The sequence below is a fragment of the Pan paniscus genome, chromosome 15 (genome assembly GCF_029289425.2).
Source record: "Pan paniscus chromosome 15, NHGRI_mPanPan1-v2.0_pri, whole genome shotgun sequence".
In the NCBI taxonomy this organism is placed as follows: domain Eukaryota; kingdom Metazoa; phylum Chordata; class Mammalia; order Primates; family Hominidae; genus Pan; species Pan paniscus.
Window position 1 is genome coordinate 62,645,975 of NC_073264.2, and position 24,105 is coordinate 62,670,079.

General features: G+C 42.7%; 1 protein-coding gene across 2 annotated transcripts in view; it reads left to right on the forward strand.

The window, feature by feature from the left end:
- Positions 1-24,105, forward strand: part of PRKCH (protein kinase C eta) — a 228,918-nt gene that overhangs the window by 193,595 nt on the left and 11,218 nt on the right. For both annotated transcript variants that reach the window (XM_003831631.5, XM_063596084.1), the window contains exons 11-12: positions 13,423-13,561; positions 14,756-14,944. In XM_003831631.5, the coding sequence (XP_003831679.1) occupies positions 13,423-13,561; positions 14,756-14,944 (328 nt within the window). The remainder of the gene's footprint in view (positions 1-13,422; positions 13,562-14,755; positions 14,945-24,105) is intronic.

The following is a 24,105-nucleotide window of genomic DNA, read 5'->3' on the forward strand; positions in this document are numbered from 1 at the left end:
TGTCACTGTATGACCCATCTGGCTTTGGCTCCTGGCTCTATTACCCAGAGAGCAGTTTATAAGCCAGATGTGTCACTTAATAGTAGGCATACCTGCCCAAAATGCAAAAGCTTACAGTAGTTATCTAGAATTTACGAAGCTTGTTTTTACTCTTTATCAGTGTCGATTCTTATAAAAATCATGACAATAGGCCACGTAGATATTATCTTTCTTGTTGATGAATAAATAATAGCCAAGGGCTCTACAGCACTTAATGCATTCCAGGCGCTATGCTAAACCATTCGCATTAAGTAACTCATCATTTCTATGAGGCAGGAACTGTTGTTATCTACATTTCTTGATGAGGAAATAAGCCTAGAGTGGTTAAGTAACTTGCCCAAGATCACACAGCTAGTAAAACTAAAACTAAACTCGGCTAATCAGGCTCTAAAGTCTGTGCCCGTAGCCTCACGATATGCTGCCCATTGAAATCAGACAGACAGATGAGATGTGGTATGACCTCCCCAAGCCACTTGGGTAGGGGAGGGAAGCAGATTGAGGGAGGCAACTGTAAAAGCATGGTTGGGAAGTTGTCCTTGGCTCATCTCTCTATATGGCACAGGGCTCCAAACTGAAATAGCCACTATTGGGTCAAGATTAGTCCAGCATTTAGGCAAGAAGAATGTTAGTCCAGTCATCTGCTACTTCTGCTAGCATGTATGGTGGTGACACTTTTTAAACTAAAAGTAACACACATAGGCTAAAAAATAAATTTTTCCTGATTTTGAATTCTGTTTACTTTTAAGATCTTAGGAAGTTATAATGACTCACACTTGCACATTTAATAATGACTTTTATTAAGAATGCTATGACACAAAATTAGAAACATTCTTCAGACAGTGTCTCCACATGTAAGTACTTAAAGAAAACAACTAAATGGCTGTTTGGGAAAACTGGGCCCTTTGGTTGCAAAACCAAGTGCTGGGGCCGGAGTGAGTGCTCAAGAAGTACCAGTGAGTTCTCCCAAGGGAAATTTCTTAGGGGAAAATGTGATGTCTTTTGCACATGTTACTATGATGTGAGTCCAGTATTGGTAGGAAATCAGTAAAATTCCCTGAACTTTACTGTGTGTGTTGCCGTCTTGTGTCTAGCCCGTGATTGACATTCTAGAGATAATATGAGAAATATTCCAGACCTGACCTTAGAGTTTGTAATCCAGTTGGGAGAAACAAAGCCTTTTATGCAAAACATAATTAGAGAACCAAGCAATATCATCTATAATCTAAAAGTAAAATGTGAGGTATGTTTTTAATTCCAAGAGCCTGTGAGTGGTTCTGAAGTGCAGGTGTCTTCTTGTGTTTTTCAGAGGTTTGTGTTTAGATGGCTCAGGTTTAATCTCTAATGGGGATAGCAGGGAACCAGATGAGACCTGCTGAGGTGGCCACAGTACTGATTCTAGTGGGCAGGCTGCCTCCCCTCTGATACTGTGTAAGGCATTACTAATGCTGGCAACAGTTTGCATATAGCCAATTGCCAAAAGCAGCCTGCACTTCCCTCCTGAGGCTGGTCCCATAAATTCTACTCTTTCCTGTCGTAAAGCATTCCTCATCACCACCTCCCTTTTCACATTTTATGCAAGGCCGTGCACTGGGACAGCAAATGGCTGCAACTTTCACTGCTTGCTTTTCCCAAGTCGAAGAAAAGTTCCAACGCTGGCAAAGCAAGGACATTGCTATTTTCTGACAATCGAATGTCTTCGAGGAACTAGCCTCAGTGCTGATAGGGTCTGTGTTCCTCTAGTAAGAATAGCACTGTTTCCATTAGAGGGGACCAGGATGGGTAGACAGGCTAAGACGTCTGATTACTCTTTGCTCTGTGTATTTGTATGACAGCTCGGGTGTCTGGCTTACCTTCCTGAGGATGAGAGCCATAGCATTATCCATTTAATAACAGCCACAGTGACAGTGCTGATAATGGCTAGCATTTACCTAGCACTGTGTGCCCTGGAACATTTAATAGTTTCACTCTACGAACTCGTTTGTTGGTCTTCGTGCCATGTGTCCAACATAAAGCTAGCAGGACCCATCTGTCCTTGCCCATGCTTATTCTGTGCCACAGCCATCCCTGGTTGTGATTAAGATATTAATGTTAAAGAGGGAACTGAGTTCTGATTTCTCCTCATTCAAAACCATTCTGTCATCTTCATGCACATGCCCTGCAGGCAGCCAGCCAGTAAGGGGTCCTTCATACCTATCCTGTTCCTGGCTGGTGGCTCTCAGAATCTGCCATGGCTCTTTGATCCTGTTTGTCCTCCTGCCCTTGAGTGACTGGCTATCAGAAAACCTTCATTTCCTTGTTGGATTCTGCCTCCAGGAAGCAAAGCCGACCCAGTGGTTTCTGTGGGTCAGCTGCATTTGGCTGTCTGCACTGGGGAAGAGATTTGGCTTGTTTGCTGTTTTATGCCCTTTGGACTGTCAGGTCCAAGTGTACTGTTGGCCGCAGCATCCAGTCTGTGTTATCAGAGCAAGGCGCTATGGTCAGGAGACCCTTAGCCACCAAAGGTCTGTTGTCTCCTGGTGTCTTTGCTTGAAGACCTCTGGCCTTCCTGTGTTTCATCACTGAGTGCATCTATAAGCTGACCCGCTGCCAGGTATCATGTCTGAGCATTTTGGCAAGGAGAGTCCGTGAGAGAAGTTTTCTTGGCAACCATAAAGTAAAAGTACTATCAGGAGCTGCTAAATAAATTTGCACTGCTTCAGCCAGGGAATTTCAGCTCTCCTGGGTGGGATAGTGATAGGGGATGTGGAATGCAAAAAAAAAAAGAAAAAGAAAAAAAATTATGAGGCTCAGCTGTCAGTTTGATGGCTCATTTATTTGATGGTCCTAAGGAGATGTATGATTGGTACACTGAGGATGTTTATCAAACTCATTTCCTCTTGTATTTGTCCAGAGAGTCAGCGAATGGGGTATTTTTGGTATTTTTTTCTACCATGAGACAAAGTGAGGGGAAATCTCTGAGTCCCTTTGCTCAACTTAAGTTGGTCCTGTGTATCTGCAGTGGTGATGGTGGGAACATACTGCCTACATGTCAAGGGCATCAAACACCCAGAACAGGATGAAGACCAACACCTAGTCTATGGGAATTAGTTTGTGAGTCTGTGCCCTGTTTGTTTGTTTCTTTGTTTCATTATTGTTTTTTGAGACAGGATCTTGCTCTGTTGCCCATGCTGGAGTGCAGTAGCACAATCATAGCTCAGTGTAGCCTCCAACCCCTGGGCTCAAGCAGTTCTCTCACCCCAGCCTCCCAAGTAGCTGGACCTACAGGAGTGTGCCACCATACCTGGCGAAGTTTTTAAAAAATTTTTGTATAGCTGGACACAATGGCTCACACCTGCAATCCCAGCTCTTTGGAAGGCTGAGGAGGGAGGATCACTTGAGCCTAAGAGTTTGGGACCAGCCTGGGCAATATAGCAATACCCTATCTCTACAAAAAATTTAAAAATTAGCCGGGTGTGGTGATGTGTGCCTGGAGTGCCAACTACTTGGAGGCCGAGGTGAGAGGATCGCTTGGGCCCAGAAGGTTGTGGCTGCAGTGAGCTATGATCACGCTGCTGCACTCCAGCCTGGGCTACAGAATGAGATTGAATGAATGAATGAATGAATGAATAAATAAATAAATGAATAAATAAATAAATAAAATTTTTGTAGAGACAGGGTCTCACTATGTTGCCTGGGATGGTCCCAATCTCCTAGGCTCAAGGAATCCTCCCATCCTGGCCCTGTTTTAAAGAGGGTGAAATAACCAGATTCAAATAGGAGTCATTTTTGTCATTTCTCATCCCAGGTAGCTGCTGGGAGGAGGTATGAGGGGGTAGTGGGGAAGAGCCTCAGAAGAGCCTTGGCAACACTTTCTGGGCTGGAAATTGTTTTACTGACTTTCTTCATTATAAAATGAAGTATTTTGCATTCAGCCTCATAATGATGAATGTTCACATCTTGTATACGTGGTCTTCAGCAGATATTCCAATAGGTCAGCCTCAGGAACACCAGATTAAGTGTCTGTGAGGAGAAATGGCATAGGGACCTCATTTAATAATTAGGAATGCTGCTGCTTTTAGTAGGAAATTCATTTTCATACTTAAGTTCATTCAGACTTCAGGGCCACATTGTGGGGCTATTGAAAATATAAATGCCATCCACGACAATCATAGACACTTAGTAGACATTAAGTAATTTCTGTGGTAAAAAAAAAAATGAGCTGACGGCAACAAGTTCAATTCTAAGTCTACAAATGTGCAGGTTCTCTAAGCAAACAGGATGTTTTTTTCCAACATTCCCTTGGAGCCTGGGTTCCAAAAGAAATCCTTTGCACTCTGACCAATGGGTCCTTTTCCCTGCACATCTTCCTTGGGAATTATGGCCTTAAATACTACAGAAACCCAAAAAAAAAAAAAAAAAAAAAAAAAAGGATTAAAGCTAGAATATGTAAACACATTTTAATGACTTTTTCCTGGTTAACAAAGTAATACATGATTCCTGTAGGAAATTTAGAAAATCCAAAACAGAAAATAAAAATCACCCATAATCATATCACCTGGAAATAGACTTTTATGTTTTTCCTCATCTCCTTTTTCCTCCTGTCTTTCCTCCTTTTTCCTCCTGTCTTTCCTCCTTTTCTTTATCCCTCTCTGTCACAATTGTAACAAATTAAGAGAATATTGAAAATATAATTTTGTATCCTGTTCTTTCACTTAGAATTGTATCAGCCTGTAAGTAAGTCATGAAACCCAGAAGCTGTGAAGGAAAGATTGATAACTGGACTATATCAAAACAAAACTTCAACCAGGCGATAATATTTACAACCCATAGAACCAATATAAAAAATTATTACTATTCCATAATATGAGCTTCTTAAAAATAATCAAAAAGATAAACAACTCAAGTTTTTAAATGGTTAAACCATGTGAATAGGCAAGAAAAAATTCAAATGGCCATTAAACATATATTCTTCTTAAAGCTTAATCGCATTAATAGTCAAGAAATGAAGTTGAAACAATGAGCTCATTTTTCACTGGCGGTTTGGCAAGTATTAGAAGGATGATTCCATCTAGCCTGAACAAGGAAGCCAAAACATTGACACTTTCATGTGCTACTGGTGGGAATATAAATTGATGCAACCCTTTTGGAAAACAGTTTCTCTACATCTGTTTAAATTTAAAATATTTATGCCCTTTGATATGGCATTTCTACTTCTAAAAAAATGTATCCTAAATAAACACTCCTACAAGTGTGCAAATCATGTTCATTACTCCATTGTTTGAAGTTGCAAAAAATTTAAAACAACCCAAATGTTTATGTAGAGGAACTGGTTAAATTTTGGTACATTTTTATAGTGGAATTGTATGCAACCATTATAGAGAATGAGCCAGAGGCATAGGAGGTATAAATATGTCCAAGACAATTGTTGAGAAAAGTATGTTACTGTATAATATTGTGTTAGTGTAGCATTGAGAAGAAAATTTTGAAAGACTGAAGCCATCATCATTTTCTCTATACCTTTTTCAGGAATGATTAATTTTATATAATGAAAATATTACTTTTATAATCAAAAAAACATTTTCAAATAACATTTAAAAATTCTATTATAAACATTTCCTTACATTTTTAGTCCTTCATAAAAATTTGGCAGCTTTCATAAGATTCTGTCATAGAAATACCATTATTTATTTAGCCATTCCATGGTTGATACATAATTTAGCTTTTTTTTTCAAATTATATATGATGCAGCAACCAATATCTTTGTAAAATAAGATTCTTAATTTTACACTCACAAGAGTATCATATCACATAGCAGAGATTGAGAATTTAACCTGAAAATAATTCATTGGGTGATTCTGAATGTACAAGATTGATGTTTTTCTAATCTTTTATTTTATTTTATTTTATTTATTTATTTTAAAGATAGAGTTTCACTCTGTTGCCCAGGCTGGAGTGCAATGGTGTGATCATGGCTCACTGCAGCCTTGACCTCCTAGGCTCAAGTGATCTTCCCGCTTCGGCCTCCCAAAGGGCTGGGATTCAGGCGTAAGCCACTGTGCCCGGCCTTAATCTTTTTAAAGCTTACCTGGACTATAGATGGCCCATATGGAGGCAAAAGATTTGGGCCCCACTCTCTAGGCACACAGCTCTGCTACCCTACTCTGAGTATAATTTGTCACTAGTTTTTGTAGTCTCAGTGTAAAAAAGACCAGAGATCTTAGCCTCAGGAGATCCTCTTCCCAAGGCTCAGTCCCAGGCTCTCTCCTTATTTCATTCCTTCTCCTGAGGTGAACTCATCCACACCCAGGTAATGACTCTCAAATTTATAGCTCCGAACCAGCCTTCCCTTTGACATCTAGCCATGTGTATTCAGCTGCTTAAATATCTCCACTTGTATGTCTAAAAAAAGTAGCTCAATCTGTCCAAAATAAATTCTGTGATCCAGAACCTGCTGATGCCTCCTTCCCTTTATCCTTTACATCCTTCCATTGCTAAATCCCATTGCTTTCCCCCAGTAGTTCTTGACACATCTAGTTCTCTTTACCTTACCACCCTCCCTATACCAGGCCACCATCATTTATCTCCTGGATACTCTAGTAGCTTCCCAAATGATCTCCTCGTGTTCATTCTCAACTCCTCTGATATGAAGTCCTGTAAAATCAAAAATCTAATGCCATCCCTCTCCTGAGTCAGAGTTTTCCAGGGTTTATTGGGCTAAAGACTGAAATCCTCACTGGCCCCTGCCTCATCTGGTCCCTGCTCTCTCCTGTCTCCATGCTCTCTTCTCTCGCCACCCAGGACTCCAACCACACTAGTCTTCATCTCTTGACTGAACCCCCTCACCTCTGTTCCTTCCTTCTGAAATTCTCCTTACCCTCACTTTCCCTTCTTTCTGTCTCTTCACTTGGTTAATAATCTTCACAGCTCAGTTCAAATGTCACTTTCCTGGGAAATCTTCCCCCAGTGCTAGGTCAGGCCATCCCTTGATCTATTCCCATGTTTTCTCCTCATTGCACTCATCACAGTTGATAATTGTAAATTTAGTTGTGTGGTGATCTGTCTGCTTCTCCCACCAGACATTAACCCCCTTGTGGGTAGAGATGGTGCCCCCTTTGCTTACTATTGTATCCCAAGATCCTGGCATGTGGCCAGGCTCATGGACAATACTAAAGAATGGTTGGGTGGGTGAAGGGATGGATATCTCGTGTCAGGTGATGCATGAATGGCACTACTGTCTAACTCACGATGAAACCAAATGTTATGCTTTTGCTAATTCAGTGACTTTTCAAAAGTCTTTTGCCCATTTAATACAATCCGTCTTGCTTTGAAAAAACTTTAAGTATAAACCCAGGCACTCAAAACACAAGCCAGTCCTAAGTAGTTTTATTCTAAAATTAAGACCATAACCCACATTCACTCACTTGGCAGATGCCCCCTTTTCACACTTACCTACATGCTAGTTCCTCCTCCTCGGTGGAAGGCAGCAAATGATCTGCACATTTGACCACTTGAGAGATTTGCTGTGCACTCCCCTATTCCTGTATCCTCAAGGACTGTGTAAAATCCATTGAACTCTATGCACAAGCTAAGAAAAAAACCTTGCTTTGCAGTATTTCGATTATGCATTTCATAGTAATATGCATAAAACATCCCTCTCTCATAGTGCCATCTTAGAATATTTATTGATTCTCTCAGGTGGTTCTTGTTTCAATTAAAGTCCTTTTGGGAAACAGTCTATCTGGGGGATTGGCCAGTGACACTGCTACATAGAAGGGATTGGGCCTGGTGTAGTAAGTCACAAGCCCAGGCCTTGGAGGTGAGCAGAAGTAAATCTGAATCCTGATTTTACCCCTGTCTAGCTATATAATCTTGGGGTAGAGCCTACTTCATAGGGTTATTTTGAGGATAAAATAAGTATATAGATAAAGCACTTAGCATTTGATGAACATTCAGTATATGTTAACCACTGAAGACACTGTTATTCTTGTTATTCACAAAAGCTTTTTTCCAGGTTTTCTGGACAGACCCACAGACTCACCACCCCCAAATGAGCAACAGACAAATGGCAGTATGCTGACAATCATAAATTGACTGTGTATTTTATGATAATGGGTATCAAAGTTGTACTCTATTAAAGAATTATTATCTTTTAGATTCAGATATTAAAATGTTTATAGATGAAATAGCTCATATCCTGGATTTGTTTCAAAATAATCTGATAAAAGATGGATCAGGGAGGGAGGGAGTCGATGTAGCGAGGGAGCATGTTTGGACGTGCATTGGCAGGTGCCGAGGCTGTGTGATCAGTATGGGAGTTGTGTCATTCTCCCTACTTTTGTCTATTTTGAAATTTCCCATGATAAAAGTTGAAAAATATGTTAAAAATAGTTCATATAAATAGCCTCCTAGATTCATTCTTGTTCAAGGAGCCAGCTCTCAACTCGCTTTCCTTTATTTCTTTTGGAAGAGTAACTGATTCTAGTGATCTAAGCAGTAAGACTCATGTCAATCTGTTTTATTACTCTCAGGATAGCTTATGGTGGAAACAAAATAAATCCAATTTCTGAATCTCCTTTGTCTTCAATCACTTGGGAATTCTCTCTGAAACTACTGTGGGCATTTTAAGTAACCCTGATTACCCAGCAAGAACAATGTAGCTTTCAGACAAGCACAGAGGATAGAATAACTCTTTCTACCCTTCTATGCTTGCATGACAAAAGCTGTAGCTATTAAATACCGGTGCTCAATGAGCTAATGAATGGCAAGCCGGTAATTGTGGTTTTGGCATTTTAGTATTTGAGCCTCTGCCCTGTATGAACTTGTAATCTTCATTGTGTAGCCTTGTTAAGTTCAACTGCTGAGTTACATGTTGGCATAGGAAGCTGAGGTACTCCTAAGCCAAAAACTGACCTCTGCATATTTCAAACTAAAGTCAGGAGGCTTAGGGTGACTTCTTTTGCTTTAAAAAAAATAAAGGCATGATTTCCCTTTAGAGTGGAAGCTGACCATGACTGTAAATGGCTCTATAATCTTTGGCTTTGTTTGAGTCACCCTCTCCATGTTCTGCTCTTCCGTTTGGATGCAAGCCAACACGAGGATAAGTGTTCTGCTTGGTCCTCGTTGTTTAATAATTGACCCTTCAAAACCACTTTCTTTCTCCAGCTTCACCAAAGAGAAGAATTTAAATTTTGATTTCAGGTTTCTTCTTTTCCCTCTTGAGTCTATCTTTAAGGGGTAAAACATGTGGCTTTTTATAAGTTTAAGTACTTTGGAGCAAAGTTTATGGAGTGTCCTTCCATCCCCTAAAAATAAGATAGGCTCTGAGTTGGCCAGGGCAGTCCCATTGGGGTCCATCTGAAATGCTTCTGTTTATCCCTTTGGTCAGCACCTCCTGCCAGGACCATGCTGGAGCTGCTAAGAAGGAAGACAGGTGCACAGACAGAGCCTTCTGGAATACAGTGCGGGGTGTGCTATCATAGAAGTATAAACTGGGCACCCTAGGAGCAGAGTTGATATTGCTATGACTGTCTGGGGACATCAGGACAGACTTCATAGAGCAGGTATGAGATACTTGGGCTGAGGGCAGCACTGGTAGCCTGGAATTACATTATGCTCTTAATTGAACCCTCTTGGGATCCCAGTTTGAGTGATCTGTCTTATTAAATAGCACTTGGTATGAGAACAGCCATGGCGTTTCCTTTACAGCTCATACAGTTCTGAGAATGCCTAAAATTAGATTGAAATCAGGATTAAGGTGTCTAACCTGCCTTTGTGGCCTCGGGCATCCTGTGACCAGGATGAGTCACATCTCTGTCTTGCCCACTTGCGTCTTCTGAGAGCTGCGTCCCAAGACTTCCCCATGCAGAGCTGATTGTAATAGTTGACTGACAAAACTGATGGCCCAGCACTTTCTCTCCCTGCGCGATTCCTGCTGCCCATGACAGCAGCTGAGTAATAAGCAGTCAGACCTCTTACCTGGGACATTAGTCACAAGCTCTTAAGCAACTACAGGTCAACGCTTGAGACCGTTTTGGATTTCTGTTAGCACTTGTTTCTGTTGCCCAAGAAGATCCTTTCCAAGACTTCAGCAGGCATACTGGCTTCGGGAAAATTCAGAAACTCAGTGACCTTGTTTGGAAATGTGAGTGATAGTGTTCTGGGCTCAGGTCCACACAGGCCTGGCTTGTCAGGCTAGGACACAGTGTCAATAAAGCTGGGCTCATGGGCTTTGTCCCCCCGGCCGTGCTCTCTCCTGGGGCTGCAGACTAGTGTGTCTAACCTCAGCCAGGCGCCTCTCTACTGTGTGCCCGCAGTCCCAGAGGAGCCAGGCACCCAGGCCTTATAGTGCCTCCCAAGTCAGAAAACACTTGTGGAAGAACTGAGAGTGGTGGCCTCCTTCACTGGGCAGGACCACAATCATCCTCACCCCTGCTCCCGTCCTGCGCTGCTACGATTGCAACCTTTTGTAGGTTAAACTGGCTGTGCTCATATTGTATGTGTGTGGTGGGGCAAGGGGAGGAAGCAGCTTCCACAAATCAGCCCACTGAAAACAGTCACTTATATGGGACATGGGATTCTGCATGGAGAAGGGCTGATTGGGAGCCAGGACTGGGTTTGGGTTAGAGACACAGAAAGCTTGCTTCTCTGAAGTGGGTGCACAGGTACTCAGCATGCCTTTGCCTTATGCCCCTGACACCCGGGGAGGCTGCTACTAAGAGCAGAGAAGTCTGTTCTATGTTCCATTGATCTGTGCCATGAAAGCTTTGCTGCTTTAACCACACTTATTGGGGATTCCTGGAATACCAGACTTGGTTTCCATTCCTGGGCATTTTCTAGTGGCCATTTTCTGTAAGACCTGTATGGCCAGGCTGTATCAACTCACAGGACACCGTGTGGAAACCAGTCATGCCAGTTCTGTCATCACCTACCTCCTCCAAGCCAGCAACGTGATCCAGGCTGGACAGAGACCAACCTTTTGCCTTGGGCCATGCAGGCCAGCAGACCTTGATTCTCACACTGAGGCAAGAAAATAGAACCTCGAGTGCCCTGACACAACCCACAGTGAATATGACACTCCAGAAAGAGCAGTCAGCTGCAGCCACTGAGAAGATGCCACAGCGAGGGGGGCTCCAGGCGGCCCAAGGCCATGGCAGCCTCCCACAATGGCAGTTAACCACAAAGCTCCAGGCCACCTAGCATCCCCCGCGTGACCTGTAGCCTCCTCGTCGCTGATCAGCCTATGTGGGTTGCCTCTGAGCATATTGTTCCTTTAAAAACCAAAGTGTAAATGTCTCACCCAAAAGGCCAAGCTGTTGCTCTGTCCAGTCTAGACTGTGCCTGTGAGGCTAGCAATGCCACCCTCCCTCTGTAACAGTGCCCTGGGTATGGGTGGCAACAGGACAACCAGGTGCTTGTGCTGGGAAGCGGGTTTTTTTAAGAGAGCACTGCCTTTTATTTACAGACAGCTTTATCAGTACATGGCCATGTTCCTGCCGACCTTGAGGACTCTTTACCAAACAATCCTGCTGCTGAATATTCACTTCCTTTCACATGAATTTGCTCTTAGGGATTGGAGGAGGGGTGGAAAATGCTTTGAACCAGAGTCTCCATAATCTACTAGGCTTCTTGTGCACCTGGGGTACCCACAAACAAACCCTGTTCTCACTCTGGTTTTCCTTTTCCTGATTAACATCCCCACAAACCTACTGGATTTAAGACAAACCCAGAAGTCATCATTTCTGCTGCTTCTCTCTATCCATCTATCTCTAAGTGATTATCAAGCCTTATTACTGATTTTGCTTTCACCGAAGCCCTGCTTCCTTTCCCCTGACTAACTCCTTATTTTCCATTCCATTCACACTGTCCTGGTTCAGGTCTTAACATCTCTTCCCTGGACGGTTTCAGCCTCCCCCAACTGATCTTTTCTTGTCCAGCCAGGAATCTGTTACTCCCTTAATTAGGGAGCATCAATGAGTTCCTTTTGCCTAATATCTAAAAATCAAAATTCCTTAGTGTGACATTCAGGACCCTTCATGGTTTGAAGGACTTAACTTTCCTCTGTAGCCCTGAGATTTTTCATGGCCCAGCACTCCTCTGTCCTGTGCTGCCCGCCCCTCAGCCTCCTCCACCATACCCAGGGTTCTCTGAGTCCACCTGCACAGCCATACTGCTGGGCTTGCTGCCGTGTCCCTGCCCCATCCGCCTGTCCATGGCGGCCTTCTCACTCCCCCTTCTCTGCCTGGGAGACTCTGACTCATGCTATCAGACCCAGCTCAATTTCTGCTTCTGCTGTGAGGCTGTCTCTTTCTCCTCCCACTAGAAGGAATTGTTCTCTCTTATGTTTCTCTCATAGCACTTGGTTCATACCTTCATCGTGCCACTAGGATGATACAGCAATTGGTGTGTTCCCCCTCCCCACCCCTCCCGGTCTATCGTGTCCGTGTGTGTGTATGTCTGTCTGTATATGAAATATATATGTATTTGTTTTACACACACACACACACACACACACACACAAAGTATTTCTTTCTTCTCCTTTCATTTTAAAGACAGGGTCTCACCCTGTCGCCCAGGCTGGAGTTCAGTGATGCACTCTCAGCTCACTGCAGCCTCAACCTCCTGGGCTCAAGTAATCCTCCCACCTCAGCCTCCCAAGTAGGTGGGACTACAGGTGCATGCCACCATGCCCAACTAATTTTTGTATTTTTCGTAGGATGGGATGTTGCCCATGTTGTCCAGGCTAGTTTCAAACTCCTGAACTCAAGCAATCTGCCTGCCTCAGCCTCCCAAAGTGTTGGGATTACAGGCACCCAGCCGACAAGTATTTCTTAAGTACATTATGCCAGGCATAATGGCGCCAGGCATAATGGTGAACCGCATAAACACAATCCCTGCCGTCATGGAGCTTCTAGCCTAGCAAATATTTGTCTCCCATTACACTGTGAGTACCTTGCAGATGAAGATCAGCTGTACTCCTAGTGCCTGTCACCACCCCTGGCACACAGTGGCCACCTCCCCTATGGGTGTTCATTCTGACTCTGATGGGTAGAGATGGGTGCTAGAGTGGAGGATGGGGGATAGGCTGAGTATGAGGTAAGTGGAAAGCCTAGAAAAGCCACATTCTGCCCTCCGTTTTTACAGGACAGCCCACATTTTCCTGTGGTCAGCCCATTCTTAATGGGCGCATCATCTTGGAGCCATGAGGCAAGTTCTGAGACTTGATCTAAATGTGTCATCCAGATAGCACAGAGAAGTTTGTTCCTTTTGACGTGTGTACAGGAAGCTCATGCGGCCGCATGTGGCCGCACTTGTGTGTGTGTGTGTGTGTGTGTGAGTGCCCATTCTGAGAGGTGGATGGTTTGGGGTCTGGCTGCCCTATCTCGTGCTGCTCTTTGTGTCTTTCAGAGATCTGAAACTAGACAATGTCCTGTTGGACCACGAGGGTCACTGTAAACTGGCAGACTTCGGAATGTGCAAGGAGGGGATTTGCAATGGTGTCACCACGGCCACATTCTGTGGCACGCCAGACTATATCGCTCCAGAGGTGAGTGCAGCTGCTTGATGCAGCTCTGAAATCTGAGCTCTCCAGTAACTCTGACCAGAAATGCCACTGGCTGCTTTTTTGCACTGCAGCTTTGGAGGCAGCATTGAAAGGTGTCTAGAGCCGACACCTCTAGACTCATTTATGGCTCATTGGGTGAATGATGGCTGAAAATGGCCTAAGTCCCTCTAATAAGAATTTGAGTTTAAAAAAAAAATCATGCTGCTATAAAGACACATGCACACGTATGTTTATTGCGGCATTATTCACAATAGCAAAGACTTGGAACCAACCCAAATGTCCAACAATGATAGACTGGATTAAGAAAATGTGGCACATATACACCATGGAATACTATGCAGCCATGAAAAATGGTGAGTTCATGTCCTTTGTAGGGACATGGATGAAATTGGAAATCATCATTCTCAGTAAACTATCGCAAGAACAATAAACCAAACACCGCATATTCTCACTCATAGGTGGGAATTGAACAATGAGATCACATGGACACAGGAAGGGGAATATCACACTCTGGGGACTGTGGTGGGGTCGGGGGAGGGGGGAGGGATAGCATTGGGAGATATGCCTAATGCTAGATGACGAGTTAGTGGGTGCAGCGCACCAGCATGGCACATGTATACATATGTAACTAACCTGCACAATGTGCACATGTACCCTAAAACTTAAAGCATAATAAAAAAAAATATATATATATATGTAAACTTTGCAGTTGCTTTGGGCTTTAGCCCTAAATGAAGACAAAGTGTACGCCATTCATGGCTATTTATTTTCCTGTTTGTCCCTACTTAGTGATTTAATTTCAGCATCATTTAGCAGAACTAAAGAAAGGCTCTTGAATCCTTGAATCCTTCCCATATGAGTGAGTGAACCCAGTCCCCTTTTTTTTCCAGACTGATATATTTCCAGAACCCTTTCTGTTTGGGATCTGCACGAGCCCATCACAGTGGCCCAATCAGGCCATAAATATTTGCTCACCTAGATGAGAAGGCACCTCTGAGTTGACCACAGGGAAAACAGACCACTCTGTAGAAATGGAATGAAATACGCTTGCTAGCACAGGAGACTTTTTTTAAAAAAACTTTGATATTTCATAATGCATCAATTTCCCTAGTTATGAAGAACACATTTGTTAATCTGATGTATGAACCACCTTCTCACGCTGCCCCCTTTGCACAGATCCTCCAGGAAATGCTGTACGGGCCTGCAGTAGACTGGTGGGCAATGGGCGTGTTGCTCTATGAGATGCTCTGTGGTCACGCGCCTTTTGAGGCAGAGAACGAAGATGACCTCTTTGAGGCCATACTGAATGATGAGGTGGTCTACCCTACCTGGCTCCATGAAGATGCCACAGGGATCCTAAAATCTGTAAGTTTGGCTTACCCAGCTAGCTTCTGATGTATTGCAAACCAGCTTGTTTCATGTGCTGCTTGAGTCTTTTCAGTACCTCCCACCAGTAAACCACTAGCTCTAACTAAAATTTGTATTTTTCTAATCTAAAGAATCAAAGAACCACAGTTCTGTCAGGCTGTTACCCTCTCTTATGCAATAGACCCTCTCTTATGCAGTAGTTATTTTGGGGTCAATTTCAATAGCCCTTGATAACTTTCTTTGCCAAATAGCAAGTATTTCTAGCACTTCGTAACTTTAGTTGAGGGCAGGTGATGTTTCCCCTTCATACAGTCAGGCCACACCAGAGTTTTGGGTCAAGTGAATGCCATTCCCAGCCTGTTATTATATCAATTGTGTTTCTGTTGGCATCTTCAAGTTGCAGGATGAAGGTGTCAGGTCTTTCTCTTAGGGCTGGGAGAGGAGAAGGAAGGTTTTCCAAACCTCTGCAGATCTATTTTGCCTCCATGTTATTCTTATGAAAGCCGGGTGCCACGCCCAGGCTGCAGGTGCAATGTTGTAATGGATCATGTTGAGAAAGTCTTTTCTGTGTGTGCATTTAAGGCACTGTGCTGGATGCCTTTGAATTGAGGAAAAACATGTACTGGACGCCTTTATGTTGAAAATAAAGTACATGTAATTTGGGTCAGTTCTGTAACCACATTAGTTGAGCTCCAAAATCATGTATTTTCACCTACTATATGCAGAGGGGATATAAAGGCAAATAAAAGATCAGTTTTTCAAGAAGGGATAAATCAGAACAATCTATATTCTGTTGGATAGTATCTATGGCATAAGAATTAATATCCTTAAGTTATATCCTTTCAGTAATTTGAGACAAAAGCAAAATGTGGGAAATATTTGCTATCTTGTTGAAAGACTTGTTTCTCTTTAGAAACTTCTAGCCCTATAATCAGTGCCATTTCAGGGACATTTTTTATGTGGGTCACTGTGTACTGGGGCTGAAAGCTTGATTGTCCCTGAGAATTCTCTACATCGCTAAAAGAGAAATAATCACAGAAATCCTTCTGAGGCAAATATTACCAAAGTGAATCATAACACATAGCTCAATCCTCAAGCTGAGGTGCCAGTACCCTCCTGAAACTGAGAAAGCACTAATTTCACAGAAATAAAAGCACAGTACTTTGGGATTCTACCAAATGTCTCCTATCTAACATGTTTTTGTAAGAACAGTTCATTTGTTATATTAGTAGAAATTTTAGAGGAAACCATAAATATGGCTTTTATAATTTTATGGAAAAAAAAAAGTCACAGAGAAGGGCTTGTCTTCGTGGATTTGTGCCATGAAGTTTCTTAACTTCCTGAAGGGAAATGTACTCACCTAGGTTGGCTGCAGCCAATTTTGATAACATAAACCACAATAACACAGCCTCATCGTGCTGCAGACGGAGGCGGACTTTGCATGATCACTTTCCTACTTCCATGGCCCAGCACCTGGCTTTTTGTAAAAAAGCATGCCAGCCTTCTGTGGCCTGCAACAGCCACCTTCATCATACTAATGGTTTTCCATGCTCCGCATATTTAGTCCAATTACTGTAGCTGATTTAGTAGTTTTAATATTTAGATGAAGGACCCCACAGTTCATAATTCAAATTAAAATACTGGTTCAAGCCATAAAAAAAATGCCTGTTATCAGCATTGGTGTATAAAGGTCACTAGGCTTGGTACCATGAAGGGTAGGAAATAAAAGTCAGTCTATGCCTCAATAAATTTTTATATTCTCTAATATAAACACTGGATTAGCAATCCAGATCAGTGTTTCTCTGATAGATACCCTATGCCTTTTGAATCTAGGTCTAGTAGAAATCTTAAGAAGCCACATCCCCATTTGAGTTGGACATTCCTAATTTTTTGTCTTTACATTTTTAGAAGTCCTCAACCTCATTCTCGTGTTTCAGAGTCCTCTTGAGAGAATGCTTTCCAACTAAATCTGAAACTAGGTATCATCCCCTTAGCCTAGAACCTAGGACAAGTACTAAGCAAGGTTAAGATTCCTATGGAATTTTTAAGACTGTTTCTTTTTAACCAGGTGAGCTCAGTTACTTCAAGCTATATCTTTTATGTAAATATGGATATTTTTGGTAACGAGCAGATACATTGTCCAGTAATAGCCTCATGGTCTTTCCTCCAAGAGGAAACAGCCTCTGGTGCCTAAGGAGAATCGCATCCAGTGGAGACTGAGTTGTTCTCTCTCCTTGCAGGTTCACTTTTGGGAAGCTACAAGTCCCTTCACTTCTCTTTATTTCAGCTCCTTTCTCATGCCAGCTGCTCCACTGATGGAGGCAGCAGCTGCGATTGTTACATATCATGCGTCTAGCACTCATTTTCCTAAATAACACTCGACGCTCTCTCTGGGTATCTTCCACATAGGAAGGAGCAGGGGCTCTGGGCTCACAGTGCCGGGCCTGCCTCCCAGTCCTGTTACCTTCTGGCTGAGTGACCTTGGTGAGCCTCTGTGCCTCTCTGAATCTCAGTGTCCTTGATTGTAAAATAGAGGTAATAAAATCCATACCATAGGGTGATTGTCCAGATTATATGAAATAATATAGGTAAACTTCCCGGGCACATAATAAGCATTCTGTTTTTTCCTCCTTCAAGGCATGTACCTTCAGTGTAATTTTCTTAAAAACACTTAAATGTTGTCAGATAAAATTACTAAAAAAAAAAAAAATCACTAAGAGGATTTCTGGGAATTTTTTTTTTTTTTGTACATTTTACTCCCCATGCCTAAAAACAAGAAGCCTAAATGGTATATATGAAAACATTCAGCTAGTCTTTGCAGGGGACTGAGACATTTAAATAGAAATGTGATCAAAGAGAAAAAAGAAATGTTCAGAGCACTCAAGACTTGAGGAGACACACTGAGGAGGGAAAGGCATCAGAATTGGGTTGGTTAAGAACCTGCCTCCAGAGCAGAGCTGCCTGGGGGCAGATCTTGGCTCTTTGACTAATAGGCTGTGTGACCTTGGGCAAATGGCATAATTCTTGCATGCCTTAGTTTCCTCTCCATTTCCTTGGGCAAATGGCCTAATTCTTCCATGCCTCAGCAGGTGGGGTGTACAACCCACAGGGCTACTGCGTGGTTGGCATGAGATAACGTGTGGGTGCCTGAAGCAGTGCTTGGCACAGGGTACGTGCCCAGGAAGTGTCCTGCACTATTACTGCTGAGAGCTGCATGCATGAAATGATTTTTTTACACTCTGCCCTTATCTCTGAAAAAGTATTTGTCATATTAGGAGGAGGGTTCGAGATAGCAAGGCGTGCTATGCCAACCACTCAGGCTGCTTTCTGGCTCTAATTGCAACTTGATTTAATTAGGCCAATTTAATTATTTTACTACCAGAAGAAAACTTAGAGATTGTCCATTCCAACCCCCTCATTTTATAGATGAGGAAACCATGAGGTACTGAGAAATTGTGACTCATCAAAGGCCATTTAACACATTACTTAAATCAATTGGGGCCTTTGTGCACTGCTGATGAGGATGTAAAATGGTGTGGATAATGGTATGGTAGGAGGTTCTTCAGAAAATTAAGCAGAATTACCGTATGATCTAGCACTTCTACTTCTGGATATTTACCCAAAAGAATTGAAAGCGGGAACTCTAATAGATATTTGTACACCCATGTCCATAGCAGCATTACGTACAATAGCCCGAAGGTGGAAGCAACCCATGTGTCCATCAACAGATGAATAGATAAGTAAGATGTGGTACGTGCACTCTGAACAAGCATTCATTTGGCTGCACAGGGCCAGATCAAGGTATACTGTGTTCTTTACCCATATTGACTTGATGCCTTTTTCCAGAATTTTGTGTCCACCTAAGATCAGGCTTTCTGGGAGCTTGGTGACTTCAGGAGTTCCTCATGTGAATAGTTGAATCCATTGGATGGTGTTTTGCATAGTTCTAAAAACAGTAGGGAAATCATGAGTGCTAAGTTTTGAACTGTAATTATTTGTCTTTGCCCTTAATTTTATAGAGCTTTGTGATCATTAGAAGCATAAACACAGAATTGTAGAGCTGGAAATAGTTTAAAAATATTTTGTCCACATTTCCTCATCTGTAGATGAGGAAATGGGCCCAGAGAGATGAAGGGACTTTACATGTTAGAATGGAAAGAACACACCCTAGACCTCATGTGACTTCTGCCACTGGTTTTCAGTCTATAAAGGTGTGATAATAACACCTACAGTGCCCACTTCAAATAAGGCAGTATACATGAAAGTGTTTTCCAAGTGGAATGCACGATACAAGAGTAAGTGATTAGTATTGCTAACTTGTGAGTAGTAATTTCACAACACACTTAGAGATGTCATTATCCTTATCTTCTCCTTGAACAGTTCAGCAACATCATCAAGGTTATTAAGTGCTTAATTTTACACAAGGCTGTGGTAGGCCTTTATTCCTAAGGAAATTGTATTTTTGTTTTTCCAGGAGCTTTTAAATCTTGACCAAAGACATATAGGTGGGGTGTAAATAGCCAAATAGATATTGATCTGTTTATTTATGTAATAGGCTTATATCAATGCATATGTGCATAGCAGGCATGGGTTCTGCAATACTCAGGTTCTGTGCGAGGTGCCAGGAATTCAGTGATGAGTGAGGCAAACATGATCCTGCTCTTGTGGAATTTACAGTCCAGTTGGGGTAGGGAGGGAGAAAGAAATTTTAAAGAGCAATTATACATTAACTATATACTTACAATTTAATGAGAAAAAAAAATAAAATCCAAGGTTCTTTGAAAGCATTTATTTAACAGGCAGGTCTGACATGACCTGGGCCACCAAAGGAGGCCATCTGGAGAAGATGACATTTAATAAAGGCTGAAGAGAAATGAGGCTTGAAAGTGTGCAGAGGTCTTGAGAAAGGAGCAGTCCATTTGAGTAGCTCAATGGCAGGTGGGTTGGAGTGTGATGAGCGAAGGGGTGGGGCAGTGAGAGCTTCAGGTGAGGAGGCTGAGGGAACAGTGAGAGCCCAAAGGACATCCTAGGCCACACAAAGGAGTCTACACTTTATCTGAAGTGCCAACGTAAGTCTTTGAAGAATTCCAAGCAAGCATGAGTGATGCAATCACTACTTCATGTGTAAAAGATCACCCTGGCTATTGTATAAGAAGTGGACCAACAGACTGGAGTATTTGCTGATTAAGTGCCTTCTAGGATTTCTTTCAAATTAATCCAGGAGTTGTGGGGAGGAACAGATGAAACAATATTGGGCATGTGTCAGTAACCATCAAGGCTGAGTGATGAGTACATGAGGGTCTGTGTTACTGTCGTCTAAAATTTCCACATGGAAAAGTTTTTAAAACCACCATATAAATGAATATCTTTTATAAACAAGCTCAGCGTGTGTATATGAAGAAACATTTCTAGCCTGTATAGAAAAAGTGATCTCCATCTTCACAAATGAAGGGAAATGGTTTACAATACAAATATACAGAAAGAGCAAATGATGTGAGCCACATACAAGCTCCCCTGTGGATCCTGGCCACATCTCTTAAATCCAAGTAAGAGTCTCGGGTTCCTGGCCTGGGAGTCTATGTCACCCTCATGATTTTTTGCCACAGACAAAATTAACCAGTGGTTTTAGCACAACTCATTTCTTCAGCATACCTGAAGAGTATCTATGCCTTCTCAAGAAGTGTCCTTCAACCTCCAGGGTAGTAATGAAGGGTACCCCAAAGAAGCATTTTTAACAGAAAAGAGACCAGAGAAGGAGAGAATCCTCACTGTTGGACTTTGCCCCATGCTGCCTCCTTGGGACCCTGGGAGATCCTTTCCTGGCCTGCTGGATCTGCCCTTTCCCACTGAGAGGCAGGAAGAGCTGAGATCTCCAAGCCAGCCCTTCACAGTGCCTCTCTCTACAGTCTTAGTGTGGGAGGGGCATCTTTCCATGGCTTCCTGAGATGGAGATTTATTTAAGAAGGAAAGCTTGTTGAATTCCCTCTTACCTTTTTAAATGAAAGGTATTATTATTATTCTATATCTGGGGAAACTGGTCAGACACCTGTTTATGTTACATGCCATAGAGTTACAGATGTTAAAGACCTCAGGGCTTCATCTGGCGTGATGTCAGCGAGTGCCTACATTCAGGGTTGGGGAGGCTGTGTACTGTCCAGCATTCCTCTAAAAGTGTGTGATTGGCAAGGCAGGCTCCAGCATCTTCTGACCCCTAATCTAATATTACTGTCCCCACAGGCCCTCCCTGTCATCACCTTTACCACTGCCCTCTCCACCCGCAACACCCCCGAGGTTGTGGACTTGTGAGTTCTTTGTGTATAGCTGTTCAAACATTTCCTATAGACGTGGGTAGTGGACAAAGGACTTGCTTGTGAGAACTTTTCCCATGGAGTGCAGAATCAGTGGGTGTGGGGGTAGTTTGAGCACACTTAGTTTTTAGCCCAGGATTTCTACTTGAAAAGAATTCCCCAAATCATTAACCAGTAATCGCACATCTAAAAGTAACTTTATATGCACCCAAATAGGCACACTGGGAAGACTATTTTTCTTGCTTCCCCTTCTGTCTTTCTCATCTTTGCTTCAGATGTTTCTGTTCAATACTTAACGTGTGCTTGCCTCAAAAGCAGCCTCACCTGCGACTCGCAGAGAATGGAGTATTCACACTGGCAGGATCCTCAGAAATTAACACAAAAAAGGCATATGACGATGACACACACATTTGTGTAAAGAAAAGATAAAAGGCATTCCAGCTGTTATTTCTTAATTTTTTTTAACTTGGTTTAGGAATATATACTACCTGTTTTCTGGTGTCACCATGCCATCAGGTTTCTTAGGCTGACTAAATCATCCCAGAATGCTGATAATGATGAGACAAAAGAAAGTCTATCATTTTTTTAGGGCTTCTGAGGTTCCACTGAGTTTTGCCCTCATCTAGGTCCAGAAGGGCTTAGGGAAGTCCCAGGCGAGTCAGCAGAGCTCAGGAAGCTGAAGCCTTGTCTCAGAGGTTAGTGCTCCTTTGCTGAATCATCTCCAGCAAGAAATCACGTGACTCAGGGTCTACTCAGGTGAAGTCGGCACCCTTGTCTTTGAGCTCACACAGGTGGCTGAGCTAAATAAGTGCTGAAAGGAGCTGGGTGCATTCTCCTGAGTCACCTTTGTTGACTCTGGAAGCACTGTAAACTTGGCATCAGAAGGAGATTATAAAGTGCTTTTGTTCCTAAGCTTTATAAAGTGTGTGTGTATGCATGTGGGTTTCTCTGTCATCCAGCCTCTCAGATTTCATCATCCGAGCATTGTCTGCAGGAATCCTGTTTGCCTGTATGCCAAAGGAGGGAGAACCACAGTTAATTCGGGGATCCTCTTTTAGCCCTGAGTGTGTCCCACATCTGTCACCAGGCAGTGAATTCCAGGAGCATTGACTGTCTTCCTGTTCATTTCCCTACTCCCCTCCTGGGAGAGGCTGGAATGTTCAAGGAAGCCAGCAAAGGTGGTCAGCCAGGAGAAGGCTGGGGAAGAGGAGGGAAAAATGGGACCCGAGTAACGCAGAGGATCCAACCCCAGATCATTAGGGCTGGTTTTTCAAACACTGTTAGGGGAAATCCAAAGAAAGTTATCAAAAGATCCTTGAGTAAGAGGAGTGGTTAACATGCAACCTGGCAGACTGTTGCCAGGACTGGAATACCTGTCTGAGGAAAGGAAGCTGCCCCACAGGCCTCTTACCAAAACCCCTAGTGAGGTTAACACCCTTCAGAAAAGGAACCATTTGCTCACAGATCAAGGCCAGTGTCTGCAGAAAACAGAAAAACACTGCTCTTCCCAGAGATTTTGTATTTGGGTCTTTTTAAGTCATATAATTTTACTAAAGTTCTTGATCTCTACTTCTTTTTCCCTCATTAAATTGTAAGTTTCCTAAGGTTGGAAGTCCTTACATTTTGATAGCAGTGTGAAGGATTTTTTAAAATTTATTTTTAATAGAGTACTCATGCTGCATGTCTCATTTATCTCCATCTCTGCCAGGAAGATAAAGATGTCAAAGCTTTTGTAAAATGACCACGGAAACTTTTCCTGTGTGGAGATTTGCTAACCAGTGTCTGTGGGTCAGAAAAGCTTTTTGTTTCAAGTTAGAAGAACTCTTGTAAACAAAAGTATTTGACTTTGTTGTTTTTTGTTTATTTGTCCTTGCCAACTATCAAAGGTCAATAATTTGGGGCAGTTGATCATTAGATTTGGTTTGGATGCCAAAGATAATGCGCATCCAGGATAAAGAAGGGTACTGGCCTCGATTTCATCAGAGAAGGATAAAAGACATTGTATAGTCCCCGCTAGAGAATCTTTGTTTAACACTCACTTCTCTTCAGTAGCTACATTTGGGGAATCATACCTGGAAAAAAGTAGTTTGTATAGCTTGGGCATGTAGGGTAGCAGCAGCTTTTTCTTAACACTTAGAAGTCATTGGAGAGCATTGAAATCCGCCCCATCAGTCAGAGCTGCTTGAGACTGGTTTGTCAGGAATAGAAGCATGTTGTCTAACAACGGGCATTGGCACAACCGCATGACCTTGGGTTTCCATCTCTGAGACTTGCCTCTAACCTTTACCTCTGGTTAATCAACATTGTCCCATGACCAGAAAGAAGACACAAGGAAGCAATAATGATTATAAAACCCAGGAAAGGCGGGGTGTTGGGAGCCTTGGAAAGGAATTGAGTATGTGCTTATGAAGGGCTGATGGATTCCAGTCACAGACAGCATGGGAAACACAGCCAGCAAACCCACCACGGATTTGAGCACTGCCCCTGCCCGCTACAGGAACAGTACAGGGCATTTACTGTACTGAGTTTCATCAAGAGAAAATAAAGTACACTGTGTAGTGTGTCTCTGGAGATATCGCACAGAATATTCTGATGCCGGTCAGTTACAACCTGCCAGGTAAGGCACTGACCCACCGGCATTCTCAAATATACCCACATGCCCACTTCCTCCATCACTGGCTCAGGGAGATCAGCTTGAGCGAGTTTATTTCACTTTATTTTTAATAAAGAAAAGCCCATTTCAGACTCAAGGAAAACAAAGCATCTGTAGCTGAAGGAAGGACAATCTTCAAAATGCCAGTTTTTTTTTTCCTCCCAGAGTTTTTAGTGATAAATGCAAAAATAGAAGAA